The sequence below is a fragment of the Taurulus bubalis genome (genome assembly GCF_910589615.1).
Source record: "Taurulus bubalis genome assembly, chromosome: 1".
NCBI lineage: Eukaryota > Metazoa > Chordata > Actinopteri > Perciformes > Cottidae > Taurulus > Taurulus bubalis.
The window spans coordinates 33,177,095-33,198,592 of NC_136589.1; the positions used below are offsets into that span (position 1 = coordinate 33,177,095).

Sequence of the window (21,498 nt, forward strand, 5' to 3'; positions counted from 1 at the left end):
CTCTCTCGCTCCAGTTTCTCCGTCCTTTCTCGCACCCCTTTGCTGATCCTGCAACCCTTTTCAGCTCCTCCGCCATCGCTTCTGTTTTTTTCTCCCAGCTCCTCTCATCCCTCACTCTCGGCCCCCCTTGCTCTGTTCGTCACTCTACACTCCCCTAATCCCATCCGCTCCCTCTCAAATGAAAGCATTTTTTCAGTCATCCACATTTTTTCAGTCATCCACATTTTTGGGGCGGTTTCAGGGAACTCGCCCTGTTTTGGCCACCTCTAAACATCTCCAGTTAAAACAGGGGTCTTAATAAGTTGTCATCACTGCTTGTAATGGCGAAGAAGGGAGAAAAGCTCATAGAAAATATGACAGGAGAGACATATAGAATAATATATCGGCGCATATGGGCTGAGCGCTGACTCTTCCTTCATGTGCCTTTATGGTTCTAGTATCTATATATTTCCCTGTGGTACACCATAGAGCTCCAGGCAAGTTAACATTACGAGGCTCACAGCATCTCGTAGCATTTCTTCTGGCGCTTCTCCTGCACTATCCTGCTCTTTAAAGCACCTCATGGACACACAGCCTTGCTCTTCTGCTGTTCTTCATTCTCATTTTACTCTCCTTTCCTCATAAAATTCCCTTAAATTATTGTGATACAATACCCTGATTTGTCACCTTCCTGTGTCAAGTCTTACATCCTGCACACAGGAAACCAGATTACTGTGAGAAATCAAGCAGGAAATCAGATAACACAATTAGGTCCACAACAAAAGTTCGACAGCTCTAAAACCCACATTGAATTGGCGAGTAATCAGATTTCTGCCTGCCTACCATGTCCAGACAGATGTTGTTTAATTGTATTTAACTTAACATGATATGTAGGTCTAAAATAAGGCAACCCAGTTAGTTGTTCCAAAAACATGTGACATCTATGTCACAATGTCACATGCAGTTCATTAGAATATACAATACATACTACAATATATGTGAGTATCTCCACCCACAGCTTGAAAACAGGTATATTGAGACAGACAGTGAACATGAAAGAATAAACACATTTTCTAATAAAAACCTAAAATACAAGTACAAACCTGAAAATGAGCAACTATGTCCCCTTTAACTCATTTTCTTTGAATCGATTAACCTGATGAAGAAACCCATGTTTGAGTGTATTTATTTATTATGTCTTACCTATTTATTCAATGTTTAGGCTGGTGTCATATGATTTTAATTTAATTTGAACTGTGTTGTGAATAAACTGAACTGAGGTTCAACATTAAGATGATGTTTCAGAAACCGAGTTACCGTTAATAACTGAGCATAATCACAATATAAGAGCATGCAAATCTACATTAGCAATGCCAGTGTGTCTGTGTCCGTTTCACAGTCTTTCATGTGTGCTCTGTCACATTGCACACGGCAAGGTCGAGAGCCATTTGACTCTCTGGGAGTTCATATTCTATTCATCATAAAGTAGTAAGGATGTGTGTAAGAGAATGTCAGAGAGTAACAGGACTTATAACGATGGAAGTGAGACAGAGCAGAGTTAAAAATACATTGGAGGTGAAAGTCCACAGAGGGAAAGAAATAATATATCCAACTTAAATGAAACAATAAAAGCTGGAGCTAGAATGCACATTATGAAGGAATATCATAATTTAGTTTTCTGTACATATATCTGTTTTCCTTCAGGGCTCTCCTCCAATGTTCCCTCTAATTTTTTTCAGCACTGAGCAAATTCTTTTTTTTTCTGAGCGAACATTTCAGCACTGTGAGCAATTCGCAACCACGCGATCTGCCGAAAATGACCACAAGCCTGCGTTAGCCATAGGGGATTCAAAGAGATGACAGCAAATGCATCAATATGTATACAAGGTTGATATTTATTCAATATCCTTTATAATGGCTGGACTTTGGGAACATTTTAATGATGGTGTTTTACCAGTCAGTTTAGTTGAACTTAAAGGATCTTTGTTGAACTTCAATAAGGGGAGGTTATGACTGGTTAAAACAAAAGTATCAAAAAAAAAATATCAAAGGTGTTTAGTCATTTCTCAGCAGGTACAACATTTAAGTGGAACTGCATTGAAAGAAAAATGCTAATGCAGTGCTTAACAATAAGTATAGGCCTATTAAATTGACATGGTGTAATTTTTCTTAAAGGTAGCCTATATAAACAATTTAATAACTTCATATTCTTCATATTTAAATATGTCTGAAAGTTTCATCCTACGTGTGTCAGTTTGGACTATTTCATCTAGCCCCTCATGTTTGAACGTTAGGCAGACCTTTTTCTGGGGCGCCTGCTCTGCCTTTCTTTTCGCCATGGTAGCCTATAACTGCTGGAGCAGGGCCCGCCAAGAGGAGCCTAAACAGCACCGGCCCGAGCTCATGTGGCGCTCTGGGCGAGCTTCACTCCTGGCGCCCGGAGGATGACAGCAGGGGTGGGGGGTGCTAACGGAGGCAGAGCGCTAGCAGAGGTACAGAGAGCGCATGTCGAGAAACGGGACGCTGATTGGCCAAGAAGACTCGACACGTCACATCAAAGATCGTATTATTGAGGAGATGGCTCTCTCCTATCTCAGAAACACTGCCGCAAAAAATATTTTTAACCCCTGAAAAAAAATCGTTTGTGCGGTCAGAAAAATGTGTGCGGTCTGAAAAATCTATTGCGCGGCCCCTTCGACTGGCCTGCGCGGCCGCGCACGCGCGCAGCTTAGAGGGAACACTGCTCTCCTCTCCAACAGATGCTCATACAAGAGTGTGCATTTGCATACTGTCGCTCCATTATACATTCACACGGCCAACCCTGATATGTCCTCGTGTTTACACCACTGGAACTAATGACACTGCTTCTGTAATCCTTCAGAATTAACCCTTCTGGTCAGCCAAACACCAACACACATACACACTTCTTATGAACTCCTGAAGGAGCAGTTACTAAAGAAAATTAATGAGATGTATCGAATAGCACGGGGACAACCCTAGTGTGTGCGTGCGTGTGTGTGTGTGTGTGTGTGTGTGTGCCTTATCCCTTGTGTGTGCTAAAGAGGCAGTTATCAAGTTTGCAAAGACAACAATTGACCACATAGCCACAGGCTATATCAAAAGTTACACATGATTATCAAAATGAGTACAGTATGTATATTTTTTTACAAATGACACCGATATAGGCTACAGTCATGCCTATGAGTTAGAGTAAGCTGAGATGGAATACATTATGCAAAATATATCTGATTATCAATTAAATACTGGATTTCCGAATCAGCTGATATAGTACACAAACGGGTGTACCAGCAACCACCAAGGGGGAGTGTTGTACATGGAAATGATCGGATATTGCAGGTTTGAAATAGTTACATATTTAAATCTCATGCAACAGAAATCCATTCATTAAAAACCTGCCGAAAATAGTGTGTGTGTATTAAAGTGCACATGCTTATGTGTGCGTGAGAGACTGTGCATTTTTTTACACATCACGCTGCATCACTCACACACAAGCAGTAAGGTCAAGGCAGCCGTGTGAGGTGGTGAGTTCTTCCAGTGAAGGGTAAGAGTGTATTCTTTCTACAGAGGGTCTCGCTGCCTCCACCTTTACGCCAGGAACCTCAAACGCGATGCTCACCACAGACAGGAGGCGCTCTGCGCCTGGAGGCTTGCTGAACTGAACAGGCTTCGATAGAAATATCACCGTAGATGTCTCTGCTGTGTGGGTCTCACTGGATATTTTCTCTTGACAGTGGAAAAAAAGGTTTGACAGTGTGAGGCTGATTCATGGGGGGGAATCTAATGTATTCCATTGCATATTATGTAAGTGTGTAAGTGCTGACCCAACTGATCCTTTCACAGTATGCAGGGTGAACAGCACCGGGTGTAAGATCTCCTCGAAAGAAGAACTCAGAATCTCAGGGTTTGGTGCAAAGACGGATGTGCAAAAAAGTGTGGAATTCTTAAAACAGCAAAAAATAAAGCAAGACCGCTAAATAATGAATTTGCTGTGAGGTGTCAAGTTATGCATGCTCACCAACTAAAATTTGGAAATCAAAATGCAATTTAACTGGCCGATCTGCAACAAAAACTCAGTTGTTCATTTAAAGTTTTCTTCTGGTGAAGACAGTCTGCTCACTGGCTACTCATCTTATCTTAAACTTAATCTTGCTGTATTTACATACAGTAAAAAAAAAATCATAGAAAACTATATAACTATATTTGGTATGTAGTATGTATCAATACATTAGGATGCATGTTATTCATACAGCAGCAGACATAAGCAAGATCTCAGCTGTAAGATCCTGTTATGATTGTGGACACACACACACACACACACACACACACACACACACACACACACACACACACACACACATTACATAAAATGAACACACAAGGTTATTCCAGGGTCCAGGTTGTTTTAGTTAGTACTCCTTTGGGGAGAGAACAAAAAGCGTGGACTGCCATACTCTCCAATGTTTAAACAGAGCTAAAGCTCTGTGCAAAAGCAATAAAAGCTCCCTTTACACGTCTGTAAAATGCTTCGTAAAGACCAAAAGACCCAGAACACACAGGAAACAGTCATCGTCTGTCCTGATGAATCCATGCTGTCATTGTTGGTCTATGGAGCTGATTTAATTATTGATTTACCGCACAGAGAACAAGGCCTTAAAATTATATTTAAGTCCATTAGTGTAATAGGGCAATCATACTTCTGATAGTGTGGTTCTTTCAGAAAAAAAACAACACTGTCCCCATTGTGATGACTTTGCACTTTCCTCCTTTCAACTCTTTTTATGTGCATGAAACTACCGGAAAGTTGAAAATAGTTCCCCTAAAATCTGAAGAGCCCTGAGCGTTTCCATCCTCTTAGCTCCTCCTTCCCTGTTTCATCCTAATACCTCCACTTCCCTGCATAAATGTATCATTACTGTATCATTATGTCTATGGTATCCCCCCAGCCTCCATTTACAGGGACTTAGGTACTGTGTCTGGGGCTTACGTGGACCCATTATGTCATTAAGTCATTACGAGCTGGGACAGAGAGAAAATAATACCCATAATAGGAGCTTCATTGGGCACTACTTAAGTCTATACTCCCATCCTGCCTGCCTTCCTGTCTATTTGTCTGGCTGACAGTAGATCTGTATGCACACACCGTGTTTCTTCCTCCCAACAGAAAGAGTTTGAACAGAAACTTCTGAAACCATTTTTTTTTTGTCAGGATGTGTATACGTTGACAAATAAGGACTCACCCCAGAATTAGGATACGCCGTCCAGCCCAGTTCAGCGGTAGCCACGCGAGTGTCCATCACGGTCTCTGCAGAGAAGAAAGAAAAAGAGGTAGAGAGAGACAAAGACAGCGGTTAGCCTCAGAAAAGCTATTTTGAGTATCATTCCACTGAGTTGAACCGCATTCAAGCCCCAGTGATCGCTTGACACAATCATTGATGAACAGAGAGGAGATGAATCCTTCAAAGCGTTTCATCCATCTCTGCTCGACTTCTGTTAAGACAAGAGACACGGAAACAAAGCTTTGGCACTTTGCTGGAAGGAATGTCTGAGAGACTCTGTCATGCTGGTAAATGCTGAGCTTTGTATTGTGTTCTCTCCGTGACAGCACAAAACTACACTATGTGCATCCTGCCTTTGTTTGTGCGAGCGCATGCATTTGTATGCAGTCTTTTGAGAAATGGAGTGGATATTTTTGTATTTTGTCAGTGAGCACATGAGAAACACTGTATGGGTTTGCATGCGTGTGAGGTGAGTGCTGTACTTATTCATGTTGTTAACCCAAAGAAAGCGGTTTCACAAATGCCGAGGGAGCCCTTCAAGGCGAGGCCATTGCTGAAAGAACTTTGTCGTCTAAAAGCAAGGACCATCCCTGAAAACTTGTTTGCCCTGTACTCTTCTGTCAGTTCTTCTAAACCCACAGTAATGTAATACATTCCCAACGCATGCAGTGTGCAAAGATGTCTTGAGTTACTCTGTGAGTATGGCACACAATGTACAAGATGCACCTGTAGCGTATGGTGCACTGGATGCAAACAAAAATGAGACAATGAAATGTTAGAACCTCAGAAATTTGCCATTGGAGAACAGAGGAGATTTTAAGTTATATACCACACTTTGGACTTGTATTATACAAGGTGTTTTATCTGGTCCCCTATCTATGAAATATAAGACAAAGATTACATCTGACTCATCCGCAGTGACACACCGCAGACAAATAAGTCTGGCAGCTCACCCAAGAAGTTTGTCAGCCCCGTTTTGATTAATATCTGCCTTGTGGCACACTGGAATCTGGAAACCCGATATAGCTCCAGGAAAGAAGAGAGAAGGATGACAGTTATTATGAACCTTACTCTCTCTCACACACACACAGATCTATAGAGTGATGGACTGGGTGACATGTTGGCCTTAGCAGTGTAATGATAGATTCATAATTTCCCCAGTAACAGACTCTGGCCTAAGCCGTCCGTCTCATAGAGAGTGAAGAAGGGCATATTCCACGTGGTGCCCTCTGCCAATCTCAATCTTTTTTGTTGTAAAAAAAACAGACAGAGGAGGGACTGGTATGTCTGGGTGATCATGATCTGCAGTAGATAAGGAGGGTGTGTGGGAATGTTCAGAGGAACTGCGGTTGCTGTGTTGCTGTGTTGGCTTGGACATCTTCCACTGTCACAGCACACGGTCGGCTAGCGACGCCCACACGTGTTGTTGATAACGAGACATCTCACTCTGACTGAATGCAAAGACACAACCAGCAGACGTCGTCTGCGTTCAAGAAGAGGTTCCGGCCCTCAGCGCCCTCCCTTAACCCACTCCTCCACAGGAAGCACAAACCCGCAGCTGTTGCTTATTTGGAATCCGACTGAACTTGCAGTGATTTAGAAATCATTCCAAATGATGAAGCACTCAAAGCTCGTCTTCTGCAGTTCAAGTGGTCTTGGTAAAAAAACAAGTACACGATGAGTGACAAGGAACCAGTAGGAAAGAAAAAGCCCTTTCATTCTCAATCTCTACTTACTGGGAGAAACTGTCCTCAGACATGAAACCAATTAGCCCAGGTAATTCAGCTGCACACAAGCACTCGCACAGATACACATTAAGCCACACACACACACACACACACACACACACACACACACACACACACACACACACACACACACACACACACACACACACACACACACACACACACACACACACACACACACACACCAGCCAACTCAGAGAGCAATTTTCTGTGTACACCTACAGTGACAGCCTTGTTCACACCCGGCTTCCATCAGAGTATTTCAATTTCCCTAAGATCAGCCTTGTCTTGTCTAGTTTCCACAGCCAGCCAGCCAGCAAGCTCCAGCCCGCTTGCCCGACTTGCTGTCAGCTGGGGAGATAGGAGCATGAAACAGCCCTCAGCGCCAGCCAGCGTTGTGGGGACTGCCAACCCTTTCTCAGGGGAAATCACAGAAGCTTTAGTCAAATCACACAGGCATTGGTTGGCCATTTCCCATTTCCTTTTAAAAGGAAAGGAGGGGTGAAGGAAGCACAAGATGGTGTAGGAAGGAGACAAAAAAGGTCAAAAGCCCATGGGAGGGACGGGTGAGTTGTGTCATGTGACCTAATGCCTACCATTAGCAGAATATCAGAGTAGCAGATGAGTAAATGGAGTATTCTAAGTGGTTATTAGCAACAGGGTGGGGCTCACACAGCCGTGATGCGGTGGCCCGCCCACCTGTCCACTGGCTCTGGGGATTTGGAAAAGGTCCCTTGTGTACGTGTATGTCTGTGTGTGAGTTTTAAATGAGCTGTTTTGTAGGTTATTCATCCATTTAATCATAAGTGGATTTGAAGAGTTTTATTTTAAAATGAGCAACCCACATTAATTAGAAAAGACGGCTCTTTCAAAATTACAAGAGGTTTGGTTTATTAGTGAAATACTAATTCATCCTATGACATGGGCTTAAAAAAAAGTTAGGTTTCTTTTTTAATTTAATTTTTTAAAAGGTACAGAAACAAATTAATATACATTGTTATATACATTTGTATTTTAAGACAGTCTGTATGTGGGTTCTAGTAGCTTAACGCTGGGTTACTGCTCAGCTTAGTCTATAAAACCCTCGTAAAAACTATTAGTCCTCCCTGTCCATGGCCCTGTGATTCTGATCGCAGTTATATCTGACCGCACCTCCCGTTACCCTCTCATTGGAATACAAGTAAAGACAACAGCTCGCTGTAGTCCCTTATGTTTGGAGGGTAGCCCAGAGTGTTTTCTCCTGCATTCATATTCTGCTATGTCAGCTCCACCTGCAAGCTCCAATAAATTAAACACAGCCAGGTTCACTAGCAGTTCAGTCTGTGGGAAAATTATTAATATAGAGAGCCTAATGTTGACTATATTATAAATCAATTGGAAAACAATAGCTTGTAGGTGTCAGGGCAGCTTGCCTTGAATGGATTCAAAGAGCTACAAGGCCAGGAGATGTATTGTGAGTACATTGCAGAACACTATAGTTACTCTAAAACATACAACAGAAGTGGGTTGTCTCATTGTGTAAGGCTCACTGAAGCTGATACACTAACAGCGTACGAGTCTAAACCCAGAAGTCTCAAGCAGAGCCAAAACAAAGGCTCGACCGAAGGCCTACAGCTTCCAATGCCAGAAAGCACAGCTCCTTCTCATTAGTTGCAAGTGGTAGATCAATACCAAATGGTAGGCTGTTTCCACAGATACAGAGAGAGGGAGGGAGAGAAATGAAAGAGCGAGAGAGACTGCATTAAACATTGATGGGACCTTGTGCACCAGATCGATAAGGCAGCCCTCTTCACACAATTACACGTCAGCAAGCAGTCGCATGATTCATCACATGAACGCTCGCATTTGGCCCAAAGAACATCTAGATCGCCATCTCTCCATCCTTTCCGAGTCTTTTCGTAGGACTATTATTATATGCATAAATGGCAACATGTCTGTGTATGATTGTCTTTGTGGCTATGTCGGTCTGATTGTATGGCTGCTGGTCGATAGAACATGTGCTGAAGCGCCTCTCTGAAGCATGGCTCCTTAGTCAATACGGCAGACAATTCTCTGCAGATTTCCCTTTCCACCCCATAACACATATTTCCCATTCATCTGTCCTTTACCCCCCTCCTGCCCTCCCCCTCTTCTATGTCCTCCTGTTCAAGGATGCTGGTACACTTTGTAATTCAATGAGACAATCATGTCCAGATGCTGGATGCTGGGGTGAGAGGGGCTTCTCTTTGTGATTGTAGCAAGACACTGAAATAAGATCCGGGGGCCTTGAACAACATTATTTAAGAGGGGTGTATCTGTTCTCGGCAACTGATTCAAGATGGGAGACCAAGAGAGGGAGATAGGGACGGGAATGGACAGACAGAGGGAAAGACAGAGATGAAAAACCAAAAGAAGAAATCAGCGGGATTGAAATGAGCACTTAACAATGATGAAGCCCCATGGTAGCCTGCTGAGCCTGGCATCTTAATACAGGGCTGAACACAAAGTGACAAACAAACATGAGAAAAGGCTGCTGCGTCTCCCAAACCAATCAGTCGTCCACTCGGGGGATTTATGAATAAAAAGGGAAAAATGTTGACAGAGTGAAGTGTTTTCTAAACAAATTGTGTGGAAGTTTTTGACACAGACAGACACTGTTCACTCACTTCAACCTGGGAAATCACCACAAAAAAATTGGATGACAAGATCAGGTCAAGGCCAACGTGGACAAGATCATTGAGCTGATTTGAAAACGGAAACTGGGTTTGTGGCACAGCACTGCTTCAGGGTGAAAAGAATATGAATGAAGTGATGTCTTTGATTGAGTCACCGTGTTCAACAGAGAAGACAATCCTTGGGAACATAGATGTGAGACGCTTCTAATCCGCGCCACACTAAAGCGGTGTCACTCGTACTGAAGGCTGTTTCGCTTTAAATAGAAGATACAGAACAGCCAACAGAAATACATCAAAAGAAATACGTTACTTCTATGTCTCCCTGAAGACAGCAATGACAACGTGGCTGATTTGAAAATTGAACACAAAATAATCTGCCAAACTCGGAGACATTAGCGGGGAGTGATGGGATACACAAGTCCCGCTTCGGTGGGCTACAGACAGAATAAATGAGCAGGCTCACAAATCACAAATCACACACACACACACACACACACACACACACACACACACACACACACACACACACACACTCACACACACTAACAGTGGTCTCGCCTCGCAGGCACTTGCTCTGGCTGAGTGAAAATATAATTCTCGGTACGGAAGGAGACCGGCTCTTGGAGACAACAGGAAAAGCTCAGAGATGAGAGGAGATACAGAAGAGGGGACTTACAGAAGCCAACGTGAGATCAGCAGCAGATGTTAGGGAGAATGCCTCGCAAGACAGACATATTATTATACATGCAGCATCTGCAGAACCTGATGAAATTATTCTGTCATCATAGCAAGGTGACATTCTCTTGGCCTTCCACATCTGGGCTGCCACGTCGCATAAAACTTAAGATTCAACCTTGCGGCACTGGGTGAGCAGCCACACTCTCTTACTCTCTTTTCCCCACTATTACCGGTTTGTAACAGGAAGGGAAGCAGGAAAACACGAAACCCCCCCACCAATGCACACCCAGAGGCTGGTGACAACAGACTCACGCTTCTAATCACATCTGCGTGGTCAGTCACTCATTCAGCTAAAGGCCTGAGACAGAAACAGCACATTCGTACATAACCCCCCACCCCCACTTCACACCGCTCCATCTCTCCTTCTCCCTCTTTCTCTCATTCTCTCACTCTCTCTTTCCCTCTCCTGGTCAGGGGAGAGAGGTTAGGCACATCATTTGCATGCATTAACATTGCATTAGCAGACAGAGTGATCTTTAGAAACCAGGCTGCCGGAGAGTGTCATCTTTAATTCATCATAACCCCACCACCCACCCCCTCTCGCTCTCTCTCTCTTTACCTTCACCTTCTTCTTCTCCTGCCTCTTTCCTCTCCCACACATCCATCCCTCTTCTCCCTCACCTTCTCTCCCCTTAATCCCAGTGCATCCGTTCTCCTCCTCGTCTCTGCGTGCTTCTTCCATTTACCACAGTCTTTCATCTCCTTCACTTCCCCCCTGTCTCTTTTTCGCCTTCTCGCTTCCATTCCTTCCCCTTATCTTTCTTTCTCTCTACCTTCTGTTAATGACAGGCTACAGGGGGTTTGATTTCTCTTCCTCCATGAGCTCTATGCAGGATAAGAAGGAGAAGGGACACACCCAAAAAACACACACAAACACTCCTTGTATGCATCGGTCTGGGAGGCAAGACAGAGGAACTCTCGGCTTCACACGGGGCTCTCTGATGTGACCCATTGGCCTGTGCTTATTACATAAAAAATATCCCAATAAAAAACTCTATCTCTTCTTCTAATGCTTGCAAATTGCAAGCAATTTTCTAGCTCACTGGATGTAAAGGAGAGGAAATCAATGTTATTCTATATTGTAACCATTACCAAAGACAGATAGGAAGAATATCACCAAGAATTAGTCCCATCCTATGGGTCAATTACAACTAACAACCTAATTGCTTTTAGCATAAATGCAAAAGACTTCCAATCAATCCTCCTCGTCTTCTATACACAATAATAGGGCAGTAAAGAGCAAAGATGGGTAATAGCTAAATCACATAATGGTGTGGCTATAGAGTTTATGCTAGACACAGATCAATGGGAGCAAAGCAAATCTCCAACATATTTCATAACATATGTATCGGTTTCCAAACAGTGGGGATATTAACATTTCCATTAAAAGGTTAAATTATATCATAATCTGGTGAAACAGTGTTCAGCATTCCGATGAAAGATATCCCATTTCAAATGTCTCGTTTTCTCTCTGCTCATGACGCACAGAGCAGAAATATGATCACATTCATCTTTGGAGTGAGTCTGGCAGTGATGACACCGCTTAGGGAATTCTGCAGTTACTTTAATATACCGTCATTTAATGTATCCTCAGAGGGACCAATCATAAAGGCAACATTTTTGTTGTTGTCCCCCACTCCCCTACGGTGAAGATACCATCCTTTTGGTAAGGAAAGTACACAACATTGCATGTGTGTACATATATAGTACAGACAAGCACATTCATTATTTTAAAGACATGCAGCCCCCTGGACAAATTTCCTCCAAGATTTTTTTTTTTTTTTTATGTGAACATAAAATGCATTTTCGTTGGAAAAACGTGCACTTTGTGTAATTCACAAATGTGTATATATTATCTTACTATGCAAGGTTAATGCTTACATACATACTTATTGGGCTTCCAAACACGTAGTGCAGAGAAACTCAATATGAAACCATTTATACCTCGCAGTAATGAGCCCAGGATCGACTAAGGCTTGCTGTAGCAGCAGACCAGCAGCAGTGACCAAGCAATAATCCAGATGGAAGCAGCGCTAGCCTCCCACAACCATCACAATACTCATTACTGCTGATATTACCTCAGCCAGCCTGTCTGCTTTTAAGAAACCTGGCAATTTGCTGCAGTAAAATGAGGTAATTACAACTCTTATCAGGCTCCTCACCTTACAAAACAGAATCCAGGGAGAGGGAGACTGCTCCCCAACGATTCGCTGGCTGTAGAACAAGGCTTTGGCTGGCTTCCCAATCACTCAACCACACCCACCTACTGTCATTTGTTCTCTTTGCAACTCCTCCCACACCCGTTTCTTTCCAATAAATGCATTAAAAGCAGACATTTGATCACTTTAATGACACAACTAAAATAATTTCTCAATCAATGCCCAAATTAAAAGTGCATAGTGGGTGACGTGAACCATGAGGGTCCAAGAAGTATCATTTTACAGCGCAACAACTGTGCCAAAAAACATTAAGCTGCTCCCACAGTGGTGCATAAGAAAATTCCTACTAAACTCTGTTTATGTTGGAGAGCTACCATGGAGGGGAAAATGGCAATGTAATTTAACCTTTTCCCATAAGGAGAATGGCTTTACAATGAAAGTCTATCCACTATAGGTTTGACATTTCTAAACTTCAGAAATGAAGGTTCGAGGTTAGCCATGACTTGGCCCGATCATCACTTCTGCCGGCTAGAGACACAAGAAGACTGACGGAGAAGAACTGTGTGCAGGTCGCTCTGGGACTGTGTGAGGCTGACATTTAGAAGTATAAGCTATAGCTAATGGGCTACGTGGGGTGAGTTAAAGCATCTTTGTTTTTCAACCAGACCAGGAAATAGTGCTGAGTGCACACAATGATGTCACTCAATTACCTCCCACTGCAGTCCTTCACTCTAATTAAGACAGCAGGAATCGTCATTAGCGCAAACCGTGTGTGAGTATGCATGCTGTTGAAGTGTGAGGAGTGAAGGATCACAAAACTAAGTGCAAAAATAGAGAGAAAGGAATCCATGAAGTGAATGTCAAATATATGCACAGTGTCTCTGATGGCATCTCACTGTGACTCGCGTGGTTGCATTTTATAGCAAGTAGGAGTTAGGAGCATAAAGAAATAGATAGAACTGACTGTCCCTTTCTGTCACACAATTGCACTGAGATAATATGTGGAGCCAGTATGGAGGGATTGAGGGAAACTGAGAGAGATAGAGAGATGAAGTCAAATAGAATGACAGCACTGAGAGAGAGAGAGAGAGAGAAAGAGAGCGAGAGAGCGATGGAAGAAGGTCTGTAGTTCCATAAGGAGAGATAGCGCAGAAGTAAGGATTAATCAGAGACCCTGCGATGGAGAGGGCATCATGTGGCAGCGCCCTGCGTTATCTTATACCGAAATGGATCTAACCTTAGCTGAACACAAGAGTCACATCATTTCCTAGAAACCACCTGACCCCATTTCTGTCCTGCTGCCCGAACGTACACAAAGATACACTCTGCTCTTGCAATATTCATGAACAGTAAAACAGGAACAAAAGTGTCTCACACTAACATGAACATCAGGGCAACAGCAGAAAAAAAGAGGCGCACAAAGAGATAAAGGAAAGTCTCACATGTGCACGCACAGAAAAAAAAGACACGACATATATGCATGCTCACAGCAGCCATCAAACACAGCGCAGCCCAGCACATCACCTCCATCGGGACACCCTTAGAGTTTGGGTGGCATTCATCAGGGCCGCTGCAACAAAAAAAAAAAACTTGATACAGATTAACATTTGTCCCTGCTAGTTTCTCCCCTAGAATAAGGCAATGTGCCACTGGAAAGTAATACAGAAGACTGTGTTCAAGTGGTAGAGGCAAACAGCAGCTAGCTATATATCCAATCTCGTTAAACGCTGTTGTTAACCATGTTTGGATGCACCACGGAATTGACTCCTGCAGCCTGAATAATTCCCCCATCGCCAGAGAGGGACGGAGACAAGACCGCACAGGACAAGAGGCAGGGAGAGCTGGAGCCTTGAGGGTTTGACGCCATGCTCTCCCGCCATCTCATCTGTGGCAGTAAAAGAACAACCTTCAACCACCTTGAACCCACTGGAGCGGAATTTCAATAAAAGTCAAATTATCACCCGCGCCCATGGGGCTTCGGGAAAAGGCACTAAGCCTGAATTGACTGTGCGTATAAGACGATTTAACAGTCATATGGAAGTGTGAGTGAGTCAATCATATGACACACTTATATTTCTCACTAAGGGGAAATCTCAGCAGTGAGCAGTGGTTAGTGTACCCTGTCGAGCGGAGGGTGCCACTGGGATGGACGACTGATTGTTTTCCATGAGTGTGAGCACACGTGTGTGTGTGTGTGTGTGTGTGCGTGTGCGCGCGTGCCAGCACTTGCATGTGTGTGAAAGCACATATGTGAACAGGCGATTGAGAAAGTGTTATTCAATTTAGCTGCTGTTCTCCCTTGACCGATGTAGTGAGATCCAGGTAATTGATGCCTCAGTTTGGTATTCCCCAGCCATGTGCTCTTCTTCACCAAGGGGACAGAGCTGGCTGAGCCGGTGTGAACGAGAGGAAACGTGCTGTGTAATCTCCCTCCCTTAACTGCAAATGAGGTGCACTTCTGGGATCTCGTTAGTGCGGCTCCGCCACACACGTACCCGCCACGTCACCAACAACGCACATGCATAAGCAGAGAATACGTCCCGAGAGTCCGGCTAAACTATTGGGCGACCGCAGACTTTCTCAGGTTGAGATCACCTCTCATTTCTCGCTATCTATCTCCATAAGAAAATGTCCGTGGCCTCTCCAATGCCTCCGAGCAAATACAATGCTTCCATTAAGAGCAAACACTAAATCCACCTTCTTGCAGCATATGCTCACATGCCTGGGGAAGGCTATATATTTTTGGAGATGGGCTTTGTTTTTCCTTTGGGGCTTTGCTGGAGTCTGCATACAGCAGTGGGGGAATAACAGATAGAAAATAGTCCTAAGGCGAAAAAGAGAAACTTTCAGCAGAGAATCTTGACCTTCTAGCATCAGGCTGACAGAAGCGGGAGAGACTCTCCAATAAGAATCTATAACAAGAAAGAAGGAAGGAAAGAGAGGTAATTTTTACCTCTGGGGAGTAAGACACAGACCTTTTTGAGAATATTTGTCTGGAGGTCTTTTATCCTGCAGTGGAAAACAGTACATGCCCTCTAAGCTTTTCAGTGCCTTTTTAGAGTTGGGGAATGGAAACCGTAAAAAGGGGAAAAGGCTGTTGGGCTTGGTTTCCAGGAGGAGTTTGTGTTTGTTGTCCCTCCATTTGATGCTGCTGTTTTTATGCCCACTGTTTCCTCTTTTAATCAGTCAATCACTCTCTTCATCCATCTTACCTTCTCCTCACTCTCCTTTCCCTGAGCCACTCTGAATGCCGAGCCTTCTTCAGGTAAAGCAAATGTAATTTCACACACATTTAATTCAGTCTTTTTTCGCCACATGGAGGGTGTGGATGATTTGGATCTCGTGCCAGTGCCACCCACGCACACACTGTATCTGACCTCATCTGATTTGGCATCCGGGATGTCGGGGTGCTTGAGCTCTGGCCCAGAACACAGCCCCAAATGTCACAGCTGTCCAGTGACACTAGAGGGGAGCGCAAACATCAGCCATCCCTCCGGCCCTTTCTGCTCTCTCGACAATAGCTGCGCCGGTACTAGCTGTCATCTTTGAGGCAAAATGCACCCCACCATCAACATTTCTCTTCTTTTTTGTTTTTTTTAACCTGCCATTTTGAATTTTCCGATCCCTCTGTTGATCGCCGATGTAACGGAGACAACATGGGTGGATCAGAGGGCGAACCCTCATGGATGCAGTGAGACAGCCTGCGGTTACCCTCTCAGTGAAAGAACTGCCAGCCAGAGGAAAGCGCCGAGCTTCCAGGCAGCGCTGTACTCGGCAGCCCCCGGCAGATGAGGCTGTTTGCTGGCGTGACGTGAGGCGTGCTCCAGAAGTCAAAGTGCGACACTCTGCTCTACAACGGTGAAGCTAAAGAGCTGAGACGCCTCGTTAAATATGTAGTGCCACCGACCCACTTCAAGCTGTTCCTTTACTTCACGCGGAAGAAGCTGTGGCAGAAAAACACTCGCTCACTGCTCACTTTGGTCACTCTGAGACGCACACACTTTCACGCATCCACACATGCACACATACAAGCAGATCACACAGCTGTAAAAGCTGCTCTGAGCTGGTAAATAATTTCGCCAGTTGTATGTCACTGGGTTAGAATGGATGCAGGTGTTTGTCCTGTGTGGGTGTGAATATCTGCTGCTGGTGTAAATAGCTCTGATGGGAGACACAAGTGGTGTGCAGGTGTTGGAGAGAACAGCAGCCCATCAGGGCCTACTGTATTTTAGATGAAATGGCAGGAGTGTTTGCGTTGGTGGGAATAACACCTTTGGGTGTGTTGTGGAGGAGAAATTGTATGTAATACTTAGCATTTCTTTGAAGCTGCTTGGAGGGCAAAGCCAGGATTGACTGTACTTCTGTGCGCTAAAACGTTGAGAAAATTGTTGTGAAGTAAAACAAGAGCAGTGTTGTCGAGGCATACAGACGATACAGTACATGGATCCAGGTGTTCCTGCCCTCACCGTTGCCGTGTTGGAACAGGCAAGCCAAAGAAAGGTAGAAAAAGAACCAGGGAGGTTTCATTACAAATGCTAAGTAGAGCAGAAAAGCTGTCTCATCGCCCCAAAAAAACTAACACTCAGCCCATGAGGGTTCAACAATTCTTTCGCACCAGATTTGCATTAAGTGTGCCACTTCAATCAAATATGAATACAAAGGAGACACATTACTTTTTTTAGTGCAACATATTAATATCTTTCATTTGCACATTTTACATAAATTTCACCATTGTTCTGTCAACAGTGGGAATGATTCATGTTACATTCGGATCATAGGTTAAAAAAGACTGGGGCAGTAGATACTAAAACCTTCTTCTGATATCCAGACAACTGACTTTAAGCTTCTTCTTAATCAATGGCTAAGGTCACTTATTTTCCAAGTAATTAATTGAAGTTAATAAAGTATATGACTAGCCTAACTTTAAAAAAATGACATAGTATATGTTCAATTCATTTAGATGTCACACACACGTCGTAATTTGCTGCAGAATTAACCTCTTAGGGATATTGAAATGGATTTTCAAGAAGGATTTTTCCGTGGTGTTCCTCAAGGTGTCGGTTTCTTAATGTGGTATTTTGGTTGTTTAGTGGTGCCTCTGCTGCTCCACAATTTATCCACGATTTTTCCATCTATGGTGTTGGATTCTAAAAGCTTCCACATATCACATACATTTCAGACGGTTTAATGCCATAATTATCCATTCATTACAGTTCGTTCATTTTCTCCACATTGTGTTCGTAAAAAATACCTAGTTGATGCAACAAGAGTGTCAGTGCATTTTAAATGCACTTTTACACAGCAATTTTTTATTTTGAACACACTGATTGAATAATTATTTTTCCCACGGTAGCTTGAGTTTAAAATAAAATGCCCTCATGCATCGAGGCGATATCAGACTGCTTTAAGAGAGGCTGTTAGGGAGGATAGTAGCCGACACACATCTGCAGTACGTGTATGCCATAATGCTGATAGAAATTAAAAAAAACACAATACCTTTAGTCATAAGCTCAGTACATACGGCACTTGTATAAATACGATAACGCTCAAAACACTGTGTGCATCGATGGAAAGAACAAAGATTTCACCCACTATTATGAAAGGCAATATTCCAAATGTTTGCCAGTATACACAGTGCATTTGATAAAAGGCTTTTTTCCCAGGCAAGCCAAGTATTTGTTATCTGTGGTTGTGTAGTTATTAATGTAGATGGCTGTTGGAATGACTCCCAGAGAGTTTTCACACACTACCACTCCTTTTTCTCCCCCCCAGGGGTGTTGTTAGCCTGTGTGTCCCCTGACAGCTCGCTCCACATAATGACGCTGACAGACCAAAACAAACACAGGTACAAAATATAGGCAGACAAAAAAAATAAAAAATAGAAAATACAGAAAGTAGAGCTCGAGGAGATGAAGGAAGAAAGCGAGCAACTTGCAATCTTTGGCAGGACCAATGGCTGCTGCAGCTGTGGTGGCTGTGGCTGGCTGGGGGAGAGTATTCATCATGTCACTGCTTTTTCACCCCCTCCCTTTTTGCATCCCCATCCCATTTTTTTCTCTGCTCTGCTGTACACAGATGCAGTTGGTCATGGTCTCTGAAGGCATAGGGCGATGGTGAGATAATGCACTGTGCCATCTCTTCTTTCTTTCTCTGTTCCTCCCTTCTTTCTCTCTCTCTCTCTCCCTTTCTCTCCCTCTCCCCCTTTCTCTCTCCCTCTCTCTCCCCCCAGGTGTGCTGATCCTACATGATGAACAGAGCCATAGTGGCCACTGTCTCTAATGGGGATGTTATGCAGGAGGAGGGCAGAAGTGCGCACATCGGGTTCGTAAATCACAAACTCCTGGAGAGAGAGACTCGCTACAAGGCCTCCCTAACTGTGCAACAGAAACGCACATATAAATGGGGGGGAGCTCCACACACACACACACACACACACACACACACACACACACACACACACACACACACACACACACACACACACACACACACACACACACACACACGTATTGAGTTTTTAAATACTTAAATGAATATTAAGTTGACATGAATATAGCAAACACACATTCAAATGCACGTCTGCACTTGGGCTGCTACTGTACAGTCCATTGCCCTGATCTCCAGTGCGTAGTCAACATGTGTAACTAGGGACACAATTCACCTACATCTGTCCGGTGATGGCACCTCTGCCAACAGGACAGTGTGCTATACCAGGAGCTTGTGTCAATGTGATTGAAGTTTGACAGAGCAGTTAAAGCATTATTAGTGCTCCCTGTCACAGCCCAGTACACACAGGGGCCTGCCGGTGCCACAGGTGAGGTAAACACAGGCCCCATTTAGCATATTACCCATCAGTCAACACGACAGGCAGAGGAGATAAAGAAATGCACACCCACTGTGAGTGGGAAAACAAGCACTCCAGCCTGCCCCGTCTCACAAGGAGGGCTATATGAAGGTATTTTGCCCGGTGTGTGCACAGGCAACCCACACACCACTAACCCACAGACATTCTCACCCGCACACATACAAATAGCAAACAAAGACACTTGCTTGTATGCACACGCAGGTTGATGACAGAAGACACATTATCAGGAGTACAATCTCTCCAGGAGATGCCTCACATAGCTCATTGACTGTGATGAGCCAGAGCCAGCACGACTTGATGCTTTTTTATTATTTTTTATTATTTATCCCTCAATTTCCACTTTATCTGCACAAAAATAATCTGGAGAAATCCACCAAATTGGGTATTTCTCCTGTGTGATTTCTAAGCCCCAAATCCTTGAAAAGATCCCCAACTGCTGATGCATGACTTATTACTACAAATATGCTAATCTAAGAAATCTGAGGTGAGGAATTAGATTTATTGTCTGCCTCGAATATATCGCTTCACGACAACATGCTCCATTTGACACTTGGGATGATGGAAGCGAGAGGAAGCTCTCAATTTCAAGACCATTTAGGGGAGAAAACCTGACAGTAAAGGTATGAGTAACATTTATAGGAATTAGCACACAGCAGCAATGGTAGGCACTTAACAGTTAGCGTGTTGGCAAAAGGCAGGGGGCCATGATGTGGCAACAGGGGCTTAGCCAACAGAGCTGTTTGGACTAGAAACTGACAGCTGGCACAGTGGTAGGGAGACCCATTTAAATGCTGTCTCCTCAGGAGGCCATGAACCAAGTTGACCTTTGCAGATTCAGTCAAATGTAGACATAACTATATACAAACATGCACCAACAGGGGTGATCTTAAGTCACTGGCAGGCTGCAGGAGCCTTTTGGTTGCATTGCGCTTTCCATTGAGCCGCTATTGCAGACAAGAATGCATAAAAAAAAAAAAAAAAAAACGAGGTAGGAAAAAAAAAAATAGACAGAGCGATTGATACAGCGGACAAATAGGAGACAGCACGCATACTCTCACATCAATGTTTACCCAGTCTGCTGGTATTTGCCTTGCGTCTTTGAAATGGCATGAAACAACCTTTATCCAACGTGATTCTTCCCTGAAGATAATGGATTGTGACCACAAAACCTCCTCCTCAAACCTCGTCGTCTGCCCCTTCCTCACTTCCCATCATTAACACACACACACACAGACACACACCCCACACAGAAGCGCAGACACCGCAGACAGAGACGGACACACACACACACACACACACACACACACACACACATCTCTGTCAACACTCCCCGAGGCACTGGTGTTAATTCCTACCCGCCTATTCTCAGTCACACACGGCTGTGGAGGCAGTCGCCAGCGGAGCCTCACCGCTAGATTAACCTTTGCTCTCGCCACAGATCTGTTTTTCAGGGGGACTGGCGGTCGGACAGGGGCCACGGCCGGCAGATAGTAACTCATTGTCAGAACACTGTCAGCGCTGCATTAGTGGCGTTTGAAGAGAGGGACTGTTGACGTGGGCAGGATGCCAGCCAAGAGGAAAAGCAGCCCTACCGCCCCACACAGCACTTAACCTGACCTTTCCCCTCAGGATGTGGGAAAAGGGTGGAAGTGTGTGAGTGTGTGTCGCTTTGTGCACACGTGTGTACCTGCATGGCTGTGAACGTTAAAGCGTTTTCTCTGTGCTCGAGCAAGTGTGTATTTTGGCTACTGATAGATCCCGATGCTAAAGAAAGAAAAACAATACTGGCACTTCCTGGCCATTTCTTTCAATTTCTTTGTGCAATCCTGTTTTCCCTCTTCCCCCCTGTGGTCTGTGTTACATTTACCAGAGGAAAAGGTCACATGTCATAGTGAATGTAATGAGCATGTTCTGGAGAAATACAACCACTGGGACTCGAGCTGCACTGGTAAAACAGGAGAAAGTACTTCAAAATTGTGAAAACCTCAAGTAACAGAACTGAACTTCACTTCCATTAACCTTTAGTTAGTATCTGTGGTTGATTTGACGGTTTGACCT

The 21,498-nt window shown here is 44.0% G+C and overlaps 1 protein-coding gene across 2 annotated transcripts in view; it reads right to left on the reverse strand.

Annotated features, from left to right (window-relative positions):
- The window catches only part of ephb1 (EPH receptor B1), a gene marked incomplete at both ends in the record, with an annotated part of 136,596 nt that overhangs the window by 87,490 nt on the left and 27,608 nt on the right, over positions 1-21,498 (reverse strand). The window contains one exon of one of the 2 annotated variants that reach the window (XM_079227671.1): positions 5,238-5,302. In XM_079227671.1, coding sequence (XP_079083797.1) covers positions 5,238-5,302 — 65 coding nt within the window. Of the gene's footprint in view, positions 1-5,237; positions 5,303-21,498 lie in introns of those variants that run through there. The other variant, XM_079227672.1, reaches the window with a different exon arrangement.